The 13,500-nt window shown below is 37.2% G+C and overlaps 1 protein-coding gene and 1 long non-coding RNA gene across 2 annotated transcripts; both read left to right on the forward strand.

Annotated features, from left to right (window-relative positions):
• Window positions 1-312: 312 nt before the first annotated feature.
• On the forward strand, window positions 313-6,724 carry mrps6 (mitochondrial ribosomal protein S6). The gene is made up of 2 exons (XM_062058425.1): window positions 313-839; window positions 6,617-6,724. The coding sequence occupies exon 1, from the start codon at window positions 338-340 to the stop codon at window positions 797-799; it is 462 nt and encodes a 153-aa protein (XP_061914409.1). The 5' UTR covers window positions 313-337; the 3' UTR covers window positions 800-839; window positions 6,617-6,724.
• Window positions 6,725-9,888: 3,164 nt separating this feature from the next.
• Window positions 9,889-13,276, forward strand: LOC133656815 (uncharacterized). Its single transcript, XR_009827160.1, has 3 exons — window positions 9,889-10,017; window positions 10,240-10,337; window positions 12,744-13,276. It is a non-coding gene; the product is annotated as an uncharacterized LOC133656815 (long non-coding RNA).
• Window positions 13,277-13,500: the final 224 nt, after the last annotated feature.

The raw sequence follows: 13,500 nt of genomic DNA on the forward strand, positions 1-13,500 counted from the left end.
CAACAACCGAACAATCTAACAGCTGACACACGAAGACCTATTCTATGTAGTCGCTAAGTCATTTACGGTATATTGAATATTAATACCTAATTTAAAAAATATTTGGTTTATCATAATACCTTAGTTAGTTTGTCCCAAAATATTTGGAAGAGTGAGACATCATCCTTTATATATTTTCTTGGTTGTTCACGGACCATATATTTAAAAAATATATAAACATTTCCTTTTATATATCATTTTAAATTAAATATTATCCAGCATGTTGTGTTTGCTGCGTGATTGTCGAACTTTTATCTTCTTTTTTTTAAGAATATACAATTACACGGACGAGGGGCGCATGCTTTACACGTCATCACCGAAGACCTTCTCTCCTCGTGTCATAACATGGTCGACATTGACCGCCTACTGGAAATGTCTGCCACCAATTGAGTATTTCTATTTTTATTCGCTTCTCTTCGCCGTAATAATGCCTCGGTACGAACTGGCCCTTATTCTTAAAGCCATGCAGCGGCCGGAGACTGCAGCTACTCTGCGGCGGACTGTGGAGGCGCTGATGGAGCGGGGCGCTGTGGTGAGAGACATGGAGAATATTGGAGAGAGACTTCTTCCATTTGTGATAACCAAACACAACCAGAGACACCGCAGAGGATCATACTTTTTGATTGACTTCTACGCCGCTCCCAGCATCCTCACAGGCTTGCTCGACCACTTGCACCGGGACGTGGATGTGGTGAGGCCTACCGTGCTGAAGAACGACAAGGAGACTTCTAAACAAACATGTTGTGGACCTCAACTGTGATTAAACATAAGTAGACGTTTCTGAAACCTGCAGGACATATGTGAGTGCATGCTTTTGTTACTAGATTTTGCTAAGAACTATTCTTGCAACTGTATCAAATCTTCCTTTAAAACATAATAATGCACTATTGCAGGGGTTCTTAACCGTCTTTGACCCCCAGCCCCACCTTTTCCACTACATCGGGGCTCAATAAATATTAATACTGAATTAGTAATCTTACTCTTGATTTTAACTGTAGTCAACAATTATATCTAACCTACTTTCAGTTTACAACCTTGTCAAATGATATAAGACTGTGTCATTAACAAATAGTATTTATTCATTTAACACATATACCTTAGGTGTAGGTTGGAGGATTAGAAATATAATTACTCTGTAAAACTAAAATAATGCTATTTGGTAACAGTAGAAGATAAAGTCAAACACAAATACAATTAGACAGAATAGAATTTGAAAGAGTAAATGAAACCAAATTTTTAGGTATACTGATTGATGATAAATTGAACTGGAAATCTCATGTAAAAAATATACAACATAAAGTAGCAAGAAACACGTCAATAATGAATAAAGCAAAACATATTCTAGACCAAAAATCCCTCCATATTCTCTACTGCTCGCTAGTGTTACGATATCTGAGTTATTGTGTAGAAATATGGGGAAATAACTACAAAAGTACACTTCATTCATTAACGGTGTTACAAAAAAGATCAGTTAGAACAGTGGTTCTTAACCTTGTTGGAGGTACCGAACCCCACCAGTTTCGTATGCGCATTCACCGAACCATTCTTCAGTGAAAAATTAAAAAAAAACTTTTTTTTTTCAAATTCAAGACAAAGTTTTTTTTTTTACTGTGCATGAACATCACCTTGTTCAAAGAACAAAACCAACACAGTGCATGAACTCACAACAAAATACACACCTGCAAATCAGTGGGACTTCTGCTGTTGCCTTTGAGAGCCCAGTTCAGATATACGTGGCTTCACATTGGCAAGTGCCACTCTCATGTCATTTTCACAGCAAAGTCTGTTCTTTTTCTTCGTTTTTATGTCCAGCATCCTCGAAAAGGATTGCTTGCAAAGATGTGTTGTAACAAATGGTATAAAAAATTCCAGGGCTTAACTAATAACTGGATACTTTTCCATTTGTCGACACCAAAATGTTGAGAGCGTTGTTGTTCTGAAGAGTTGCTGTTGAACCTGGCTCTGCTGAATTTCAATGATTTCTTTGAGGTATTCATCATTGACATTTGCTGTCTCAACAGCAAACGTGAACGGCTGTCTCACCCTTGCTGGATATGACTCTCTTGTAGGGAAATATCCGTCGAGAGACTTTACAAGCTCATCTAAGTGCGTGGCAATTGTTTGCTTCAGTTCCATGGGTACAGAAATGTCTCCGATTCCAGACACAGCTCGTCGCTCACACATGCTCCACTGAATGCTCAAGGAGTTTTTGCATTTGCTCACGCATATGGAAAATTAGAGATAACATTGTTTGGGGGTATTCATAATACGCAGATAGGGAGAACTTTAATTTACACAATGAGTCGGGTGTGTCTTGACCTCCGCCGAACCCCTGAGGCTGACTCACCGAACCCCTAGGGTTCGATCGAACCCAGGTTAAGAACCACTGAGTTAGAATAATACAGAATGTTGGATATAGAGAACATACAAACCCTTTATTCAATGAATAAAAAATACTGAAATTCCACGACATAGTGAATTTGCAAATTGCTAAAATTATACACAAAGCAAACTATAATCTGTTACCCAGGAATATACAACAATTCTTCTCAACAAAAGAGGAGAAATATAATCTTCGAGAAAAATGTAATTGAAAACATTTGTACGCACGTACAACACTTAAGACCTTCAGTATATCAGTATGTGGAATTAAATTATGGAATGGATTAAGCAAATAAAACAAACAATGTACTAATATGATCCACTTCAAGAAACTCTTCAAACTTAAAGTGTTTACGAAGTACAAATAAGAAGAACCATGATAAACATTCAGAATTTATTTAATCCATCCATTCATTTTCAAGATAATCTTACTCATCTCACCATATGAAATATAATTTACTTCACCAATTATTATTTATTTAGTTTTATTGTTATTACTTATGGAGTATATTGTGACTAAGTTGAGAACAGGAAGTGAACAAAAGTTTTATCAACTGCTATGTAAAGGAAAAGGGGTAGGATTAAATAAACTCTGCTTCTTCCTACTCCTTTTCGAACATGTTGAATAGAGAAACTGGTCATTATGATGTATCATGTTGTATGCATGCATGTTCGATATAAACTCAAACTCAATGTCTAATGTCTAACTAACATACTGCATAAAAAGGGTCTCATAAATACCTGATGAAAAATACTTTTACATACAATTATGTTGTGCTGAAATAAACACAATCAATAAAGAGTATGTTACTTAACTAAACTGTCAAAACAATTAAAGTGCTAATGAAAATACGGCTTCACCGCGTTAGTCATAATTTTTGCGCTTGAGAAACTTCTCTAAGGCTTTTTTCTGTTGGTTTGAGATTGTCATTACTGCCACACAAGTGGTAAAAAGTGTAATACAACTGAGCTTAGAAACGGATGCTTTTTGGCGGCTCTGTAGGGGCCTCTCACGGCTTAACAATGGGCCCTATGGTTAAGAAACACTGCACTATTGTACATTCGGGGTGTGCAAAGAAAAGCCCGGGGGCCATTTTTCCAAAGTGTAAAAATAAACTGAATTCTGTATAAACTACGCTCAGTATTTAATTTCACAGGTGATGTTCTCTTTAATGGTATTCCATGAGAAGGACAAGAAGTAGAAAATGGATGGATGGATATAAACACACAAGTTATTAACGCTGTATAATCATCCATCCATTCATCCATTTTCTACCGCTTATCCCTCCCGTTCGGGGTCGCGGGGGGTGCTGGAGCCTATCTCAGCTGCATTCGGGTGGAAGGCGGGGTACACCCTGGACAAGTTGCCACCTCATCACAGGGCCAACACAGATAGACAGACAACATTCACACTCACATTCACACACGAGGGCCAATTTAGTGTTGCCAATCAACCTATCCCCAGGTGCATGTCTTTGGAAGTGGGAGATCATTCATAAATTTTCAACATAAAACCAAAACTTTAAAATAAATACCACTTCTTTTTTTTCAATATTTGTTTCCAGACATAAAATCAGAAAGCAGAAAACAAATCGTTTTTGCAATTTCTGTTTTTTGTGCACAATTGGAAATTGGAAGAAAAAAAACTTAGAAGACATGGAGGACTGAGGGTTTTTTTCTTAAGTTTTGCTTTTATATTGAAAAATGAATAAACAAATAATACACATATTATACAATGGCAAGGTGATATGTAGGAGAAGGAAAATATGTTTTTAGTTAAAGGGGTACACACAAGTCAATATCAAGCCGAAATGAATATGGAGTCAGGAAGTTGCCTCCAAGCTCCAAGTGCTTAATAGGTGGCACTGTCAAATCCTGTATGAAGAACCAGAGTGTAACTAAGGCTGCAGCTAACGATTATTTTTCTATCGATTAATCTATAGATTATTTTTTTCGATTAATCGGTTAATCTATAGATTATTTTTTCGATTAATCTATAGATTATTTTTTCCTTTTGCCGATTATTTTTTTTATTCAAAATGAAGATGAAAAAATAAATGTAGGCCCGTTTTTTCAAAAGGCATGGCTTTTATTTACAAAAAAAAAGAAGTATGGCCACTCAGTCAACATTGACAACAACATGACTAAATATTCTGTAACAATGTAAACATTTAAAACTTTTAACATTTAACAAAATTAAAAGTACCTTATTTGCTTTTTAATGTGCAAATATAAAAGTAAACATCCAGTGCAAATCTTAATATTCTGCAATAGTATAAGCATTTCAAAAGTAAAAGTATTGCTTTTTTTGCTTTAAAATGTACAAAAATAAAGATAAACATCCAATACAAAAAAGTGCAAAACGAAATATTCTGTAACAACAGTGTAAACATTTCAACAAAAGTGAAAGTATTGCTTATTTGCTAAAATGTGCAAAAATAAAGATAAACATCCAATACAAAAAAGTGCCAATCTAAATATTCTGGAGCACTGTAAACATTAAGTATTGCTTTTAAAATGTGCAAAATAAACATCCAGTCCAACACAGTACACAATAACCAATTCTACTCATTCCAGTGAGTGTCTAACAGTTGTAATGAAGAAAGGTTAGCATGTCTACATGCTTTGGTTCTTTTCTTGTTTACAATATTCCCAGCAGCTGAAAATAGGCGCTCAGAAGGGGTCGATGTGGCTGGAACTGAGAGCTAATTAGCCTTCACCTCAAGCCAGGATTGCGAGCGAGCTGAGCTGCAGTTTAAGTTTCTAGAAGGTCAACGGGCTCATAGTGATGTTACTAGTAGTTGACTGGGAGGTGTTTATTATCATTTGGGGAGAGTCCGCTGCCTGATGCTCACCTGCTAAACACCTATCTGCTCCACGCTGAAGCGCTGACTACATGCGCTCTGAATACGCACTGCTGATTGGCTGATAATGCTGCGTGTGTACCAATCAGATGGTTGTGTGGGTGGGACAATGCTGCGTGTGTACCAATCAGATGGTTGTGTGGGTGGGACAATGCTGCGTGTGTACCAATCAGATGGTTGTGTGGGTGGGACAATGCTGCGTGCTGAGACAGAGGCAGACGGAGCAAAGCAGCTTGTTAAGACTTTAGCTTAGAAACTCGTTCGGTACACCGCCGTACCGAACCGAAAGCCCCGCACCGAAACGGTTCAATACAAAACACGTACCGTTACACCCCTAGCAGATACAAATGACACATTCATGTTTTTGTGTAATGATGACAACGTATGCTCGCGCGGACGATTGACTAGTTGATGGTTTTCTTTTCAAATGTTCGTTTATAGCCGTTGTGCTGCTATGATAGGCCATTTCCGCTCGACACAGTGTGCATACAACAACATTATTAGGCCGTTTATTGAAATACTCCCACACTATTGGCATGCTTTCCCCCCCTCGCTCGCACCGCTCGCATCGTCTTCTTTGATCGTCTGCTTTGCGCTTCGCCATGACGGTAGTGTGACGTCATTATGCGACGCGTCGACGCACAAAAACGGCGTCGACGTATTTACGTAACCGATGACGTCGACTACGTCGACGCGTCGTTTCAGCCTTAAGTGTAACTAAAGAAAACATACCAATACATATATGACTGCATAACATTAGACGTCCTTATATACAAGTGAACACAACATGACATTATTCAGAAGCTCCTCAAAGGCACAAAACAATTGTGATGGAAATAAAAGTTTACAAACTTTGCAATTTAAGTACCTTCAGCACCATAGAACATAAAGTATGTCTGTCTTAACTTTATAAAACAAATACTTGCAGACAATGCTTTCGAAGACGCAAATAACAGAAGTCTGACAAGAAGCGGAAAAATGCAGTTTAGAGCAGAGATGTGATCTTCTGCTATCAAATGGACCGAAACAACCACATCCCTATTCTTCTTTTTGAAAATCCTTGAAGACGCACATTGTTTAATCATTCCATTTTAAGGGGATAAACATGTCCAAATTAATTATTATTAAGAGCCCCAAATAATTAATAAGACATCTAAAACCAAGATGAGAACACTAACACTATGAACTGTAAATTTATTGTAGACAAAACGTTTCTAGTTGTCAGTAGAGAAGTGTTTGGAAGGTTGATGCTCTCGCTGTATTTATAGGGAACATGTTGTGCCTTGTTGACTCGGTTGAAACCTAACTCTATAAAATCTGTTGTTTTACAGGTCTGGGTGACTCATCTCCGGGGAGTGTGCTGTGTGCTGTCTCTTTTCCATGGGTTTTGGAGTGCATTTAGCTGTTGTATTGTAATAATAAAAAAGAAAAAAAATCTAGTACGCTTGCAGTTTGATGTACTTTCCTGACAAAAGCAATACATGTGCAGTACAGCCATCCCTGGCCACATCGCGCTTCAAATATTGACGTTTCACTACATCGCAGATTTTTTGAGGGCTCTTTTTTTGTTTGTTTTGAAAGCATATTTTACAACAATGCAAAGAGGTTACTAGGTCTTCAAAAAAGTATGCAATTTTGTTATACCTATAGCCAGACGTGTGTTTATTTCCGTACCTGACGGTTTCGGCCACAACGTTGCCTTCCTCAGGAGTTGTCATGTTGCTGTGACATGACAACCTCTGAGGAAGGCAAACACACAAAACATGCAATATTTTCCCCAAAAATATTTCAAAGTGGAATATTTGATGGAATGTACTTGGAGCCTTGAATAAGTCAATAATTCATAACATTGGTTTTGATTCGTTAATATTTCATGAGCAATGTCAATTAAAAAAAACTCACTAAAATTATCAATGATCCAAAAGGGCCCCACTCATTAAAGTGTTAAATAACTGATACTTTTTTTTCTTTCACTTTCAACGCTTGTTTTTTAATGTTTTTTTTGTTGTTGTTTGTTAGTTTTATGCCTTTTTGTCGTAATAAACTTAGTTTTTGTTGTTTTGGCAAACACACAATGTATTAAATATTTTCCCCAAAAAATATTTCAAAGTGGAATTTTTGATGTGAAGTAATTGGAGCCTTAAATATGTCAATCATTTATAATGTAATTGATTTTGAATCATATTTTTTTGAGCAATTACACTTTTAAAGAAAAAAACAATCTGTACTGCAGCTTTGCATACTTTTTCTCCTTACAGTTCACCTGTCCGCGCTTTTATTGTACTTTTTTTTTTTTTTAAATAGTATTTTTAGAATGTGCCGCAAATCAGCTGCAGTTTGCAAATGGCCCCCGTGCCGCACTTTGGACATCTCTGCAATAGGTCCTAACTCGAATGTATGTAATTCAACAAATGCAACCTCAAACAGTCGTACATTGGACCAGCACAATTTGGCAGGGAAATCTTAGAGTCGGAGCAGTGACAAGTCACATTATGACTGGTTATCAAAGTTAAGGTTTACAGTATAATTGTAGTTTACAATAAAAATAAAAATAAACTCTCACCTGTCATCATAAAGTTTACCAGCTAAAAAATAAGGCGACATTAATGAGACAGAAGAATACTCAAAGGAACAAAAATAACGAGTTAACTCGTGTGATTAATCACAAAAAATAATTGTATAAATCATGTATCAGACTAATCACGCAAGGTGTTTTGAGTGCACATGCTCTCTTATCTATGGTTACCTAAAAGGTAACACGAGTTGCTAGACATCAACGATCAGGTCAATGCATACGTCAGCGCAAAAATGAGTGAGGAGAGTACGTCTGTGCTTGCTGGAAAATCTCATTGCAAAATGAACCCCGATTGGACTTTTATAAAGCTGTTAGCAAGTTCTGAACAAAGTAAAATATGTTAAAAAAAAAATATTCCCGGCTGACACTCTGACAATAAAATTGCATTTTTGTCCAAATATTTGACTTATTGTGCGAGCGAGAAACAATCTCTGATTTATATTGATTACTCCAAATTCAAAAGTGTGATTAAATTGTCTTAAAATATTGCATCTGACAGCACTAGTCTATAAATGAGCATCTGACAAAATGCAAAGCTGCTATTGCCAACAAAACATGCGACTTAAAGGCCTACTGAAATGAGATTTTCTTATTTAAACAGGGATAGCAGATCCATTCTATGTGTCATACTTGATCTTTTCGCGATATTGCCATATTTTTGCTGAAAGGATTTAGTAGAGAACATCGACGATAAAGTTCACAACTTTTGGTCGCTGATTAAAAAAAAGCCTTGCCTTTACCGGAAGTAGCGTGACGTCACAGGTTGAAGAGCTCACATCTGCACATTGTTTTCAATCATGGACGCCAGCAGCGTGAGCGATTCGGACTGAGAAAGCGACGATTACCCCATTAATTTGAGCGAGGATGAAAGATTTGTGGATGAGGAAAGTGAAGGATTAGAGGGCAGTGGAAGCGATTCAGATAGGGAAGATGCTGTGAGAGGCGGGTGGGACCTGATATTCAGCTGGGAATGACTAAAACAGTAAATAAACACAAGACATATATATACTCTTATTAGCCACAACACAACCAGGCTTATATTTAATATGCCACAAATGAATCTCGCATAACAAACACCTCCCCCCTCCCGTCCATATAACCCACCAATACAACTCAAACACCCGCACAACACACTCAATCCCACAGCCCAAAGTACCGCTCACTTCCGCAAAGTTCATACAGCATCATATATTTCCCCAAAGTTACGTACGTGACATGCACATAGCTGCACGCACGGACGGGCAAGCGATCAAATGTTTGGAAGAAAGCTGCGTACTCACGGTAGCGCATCTGCTATCCAACTCTAAAAGTCCTCCTGGTTGTGTTGCTGTAGCCAGCCGCTAATACACCGATCCCACCTACAGCTTTCTTCTTTGCTGTCTTCATTGTTCATTAAACAAATTGCAAAAGATTCACCAACACAGATGTCCAGAATACTGCGGAATTTTGCAAAGAAAACAGAGCTGTTTGTATTGAGATAAAATGGTGTCCCAATAATTCCGCTCAATCCGTGACGTCACGCTCAAACGTCATCATACCGAGACGTTTTCACCCGGATATTTCCCGGGAAATTTAAAATTGCACTTTATAAGTTAACCCGGCCGTATTGGCATGTGTTGCAACGTTAAGATTTCATCATTGATATATAAACTATTAGACTGCGTGGTCGGTAGTAGTGGGTTTCAGTAGGCCTTTAAGGAAGTGAGGAAACATTCGGGGTACTTGGAGCAGGGGCGCCGAAAAGGGGGGGTAAAGGAGACGGATTCTAGGGGCCCATGATGGAGGGGGGCCCAGAGAGGCCCCTAATGATGATGAAATTATAATACAGAAAAAATAAGGACACTTAGTTATTAACTAACATATAATCACACATGTTTTATTTTCCATGTCCTGGTAACAATACCTTTATTTGTTTTGGAAGCATCAACACCTGCAGGCCCCCCCCCCCCCTCTATTTACGTAAAATGGTTCAGTCCGACTGGATCAGCCACAGGTAGAGCACCGGCGATTTGACACAGACAGCGCCACAGCGGGCAAAGCGGAGGAGACAGCAGTATGCCTCAAATATCAGGCAGCCAAAAAAGAAAGGAAAATAAAATAAGAGAGGAGAAGGAGTTGAAGGGTCGACAATATGTCACCCAATATTTCCAAAAAAAGGTGGGTTTGTTAGTTGTGGTGGAAAGTTATGCATATTAACTTTGTCCCTGTCTCTGTAAGCTAGCTCACTTTTCTCACCATCTTAGCTCAAGAAAACTCTGTATTTTTACATTTTACTGCTATATTAGTTAAATAATCAATCCAGTCAAACATTTATCAAGCTGTTCTTATTCAATAATAGTTGATCTCCCCTCTGTCAAAATGATGCCTCATTCTGAACAGAGTCAAGTGCACCAGCAGCAGCAGCAGCAGCAGCTGTCTGTCAGCCCCCAACTCCCCCTGCCCCTGAATCACTCCAGTGCCCCCACATGAGGAAGGAGGTGAGCAGCTGTGTGTGTTGAAATAATAATAATAATATAATACAAAATATAATACATTTTACTACAGTCTCAAGAATCAGTGGTGCAGCAAATAAATGACTCAAAATGAATTCCATTGTATTCAGAGTGCTCAGTTCTTCCCCTACTGTACATGTCAACTGTGATGCTGTTCTTCTTTCAAAAATATGGTAATGATAGTCAAAAATACCATTAAAATGCATAATTGTATGTAAAATAGCATCAAAAAATGTTGCCGCTGTGTTGGGGGCCCTGTAAAGATTATTTTCATGGGGCCCAAAATCCCTAGCGGCGCCCCTGACTTGGAGCGCCAACTGTTAAAACGTGCTTTTTGTCAAAGGACATGAAGGAGCTGCAAATATTGAAAATGACATCATCTCGACTACAAGGCTTTGTTACAGCTTGAATGCATCATCAGTAATTTGCCAAATTTAACAATAGTAAGCAATACGTTATTGGCTCATTTGAATCAGAAATTACATATAAATCGGGGGATTTGTGTAAACCAGGGGTGTCAAACTCATTTTAGATCGGGGGCCACATGGAGAAAAATCTACTCCCAAGTGTGCCGGACTGGTAAATACACGGCATGATAACTTAAACATAAAGACAACTTCAGATTGTTTGTTTAAAAATAGAACAAGCACATTCAGAAAATGTACAAATCATAATGTTGTTGGGTTTTTTTTACACTTACATGTTGCGGTTAATAGTACTCCATCTTTATTTGTCATTATTTATACTTTCTGAATAAATTATGTGATAATGTTCATCAGTCAACTCATTGGTGTTCATTTTCATTCTATCAAGATGGAAAAATGATATGAAATTACAAGATTTTATCTTTGTAGTTTGCTCATTTTCCTCAACTGGTGCACTATCATCATATGGTTTATTTTTTTTACATATGTAGCATAATCTACAAAGATACAAAGAATTGCTATTGCGACATCTAGTGGACACATTTAGAACAGCAGTTTCTTTCATATTTATACTCATCCCGTAGGCCGGATAAAACCATCAGGCCCGCGGGCCGTACGTTTGACACACCTGGCCTCATCAGTTGGTTGAGCCAGTCTTAAGGTTTACAGATAAGGCTTCACTACACATGTAGAAATAATCTCTTAGGCTCTAGCAATTAGTCTAGTGTCAGTCAGCTACTGGCATGAGAGATGTTTTATCTCTTTTGTGATATTGTTTTTCTTCAGCTAACATTTGTAACCAGCTCCTGTCCCACAAGCAACTCCTTAATGTCATGTTATTATGTGTGATATTTGGCATCGGTCACATTGTACTAGTGCAGCGTTACAGTGTACATTATGTGTCAAAAGTCCGTTAGCTCGAGTGCAAAACAGGGCTTCTTGGAGTCACACAGGTATGGACAAACATCTCATTAGCATTAAGACAATAACGGCTTGTTCCCAGTAGCGCTTATTAAAAGAAACTGAATTCCAGGCTAGATTGTAGCCTGTACAATTTAACCCTCTGGGCACATTCAGTTTGAGTTATTTTCAAAGTCCTGTAGTTTTTGAAGGGCACAAAATCGTTTTGAAATTATATTTTTGTTGGTACTTTTTATGCTCAAATTGCTCAATTAACTTCAGTATTTAACAAAATTATAAAACATGTAATGTTTTTTATTTTATTTTATTTTGACCCCTTTGAAAGCCTTTTAATGAGATAATGCCACAGGTTTAAATTCGTACAATACCTCATTATTCAAATGTATACTAATTGAAATTGTGACATAATTTTATCAAAAGGTCTTTAAAGAGTTAAGCTTGAAAAAAACCTTTTGATTAAAAAACATTCCAGGTAATATTTGTAAGTAAAACAAGTAATTTATTGCTAATTGTTTTTTCTTTGTGTTTTACTTTTGTAGGTCTATGTAGAAATGGCGCCACTGAAGTGGCAGCTTGTTGCATCAGCTCCATGCACTCTATTATTGTATTTTATGTCCTTCGTGTTTTTTAATGTCTGTTTTCATGTGTGTTTTACCTTATTTCTTGTGGACTTTTTTTTGTATCTGCACCGCAACCACATAATTTCCCCATTGTGAGATAAAGTCTATCCTACATGCAAATGTATACTAATTGAAAACTGTGACATAATTTGATCAATAGGAATGGAAAGGGTTAAAATAATAAATAAAAAAAACGTTAAGTTTTTGTTAAGAGATTTGAAAAAAAAAAAAGAAGGTTTTATCCATCCATCCATCCATTTTCTACCGCTTGTCCCTTTTGGGGTCGCGGGGGGTGCTGGAGTGTCCTTTAAAAATTGAAGGACTAAAATGTCCTATTTGGCTTTGTGGTAATGTTGAGTAACGGTATCCTACACTTGTGAAATAATTACACTTTCCATCCATTTTCTACTGCTTGTCCCTTTCAGGGTTGCGGGGGGTGCTGGAGCCTATCTCAGCTGCATTCGGGCAGTAGGCAGGGTAGACCCTGGACAAGTCGCCACCTCATCGCAGGGCAAACACAGATAAACAGACAACATTCACACTCACTTTCACACACTAGGGCCAATTAGATTTTTTTTAAATTTAACAAGGGAAAATCATAATGGATTAATACAGAAAACAATATTGACAAAGTACAGCAAATATTTACTAAGAGGACAAAAAAGTCAGCCTTTTTCCCCTGAAGGTTAAATATACTTTTGTTTAAAAAAAGTATAATATGGGACCTTACTTAAAATGGTATTTATGATAGTGACAGTTTGATCAAAGTAATGTATTGTATTATTTACTGATAAATTAAGGCAAATGTCAGAAAACTACTACTGTATGATCAACTAAATAAAGTAACAATTTTTTGTGGTATTTTACCTTCCATCTGTACATATTAGTGAGCAATATGTTGTATGTATTACTATTTTGTGTTTTTCTTTACGCTTTACTTCTGTTACTGTATGTAAAAACCTGCACTGCAACAATGTAACTCCTTCATTGTGGGATAAATAAAAGTCTATCCTGCATTACATACTATACATTACCTTTTGCACTATATTAATTTGTATTATTATGTGCTGTCAACTTTGTACTTTTTTATGTCATTGCCTGAAATATATAAATAAATGAAAAAATTTTTTAAAAATCCTATCCTATTGAGAAAATTTAATCTAAACTGCAGAAAGTAGCACC

This window comes from Entelurus aequoreus, linkage group LG09 (genome assembly GCF_033978785.1).
Source record: "Entelurus aequoreus isolate RoL-2023_Sb linkage group LG09, RoL_Eaeq_v1.1, whole genome shotgun sequence".
NCBI lineage: Eukaryota > Metazoa > Chordata > Actinopteri > Syngnathiformes > Syngnathidae > Entelurus > Entelurus aequoreus.

Bases quoted from the DNA above. Each gene is read 5' to 3' on its own strand.
- mrps6 (XM_062058425.1), top strand. From the start codon at position 338: ATGCTTTACACGTCATCACCGAAGACCTTCTCTCCTCGTGTCATAACA.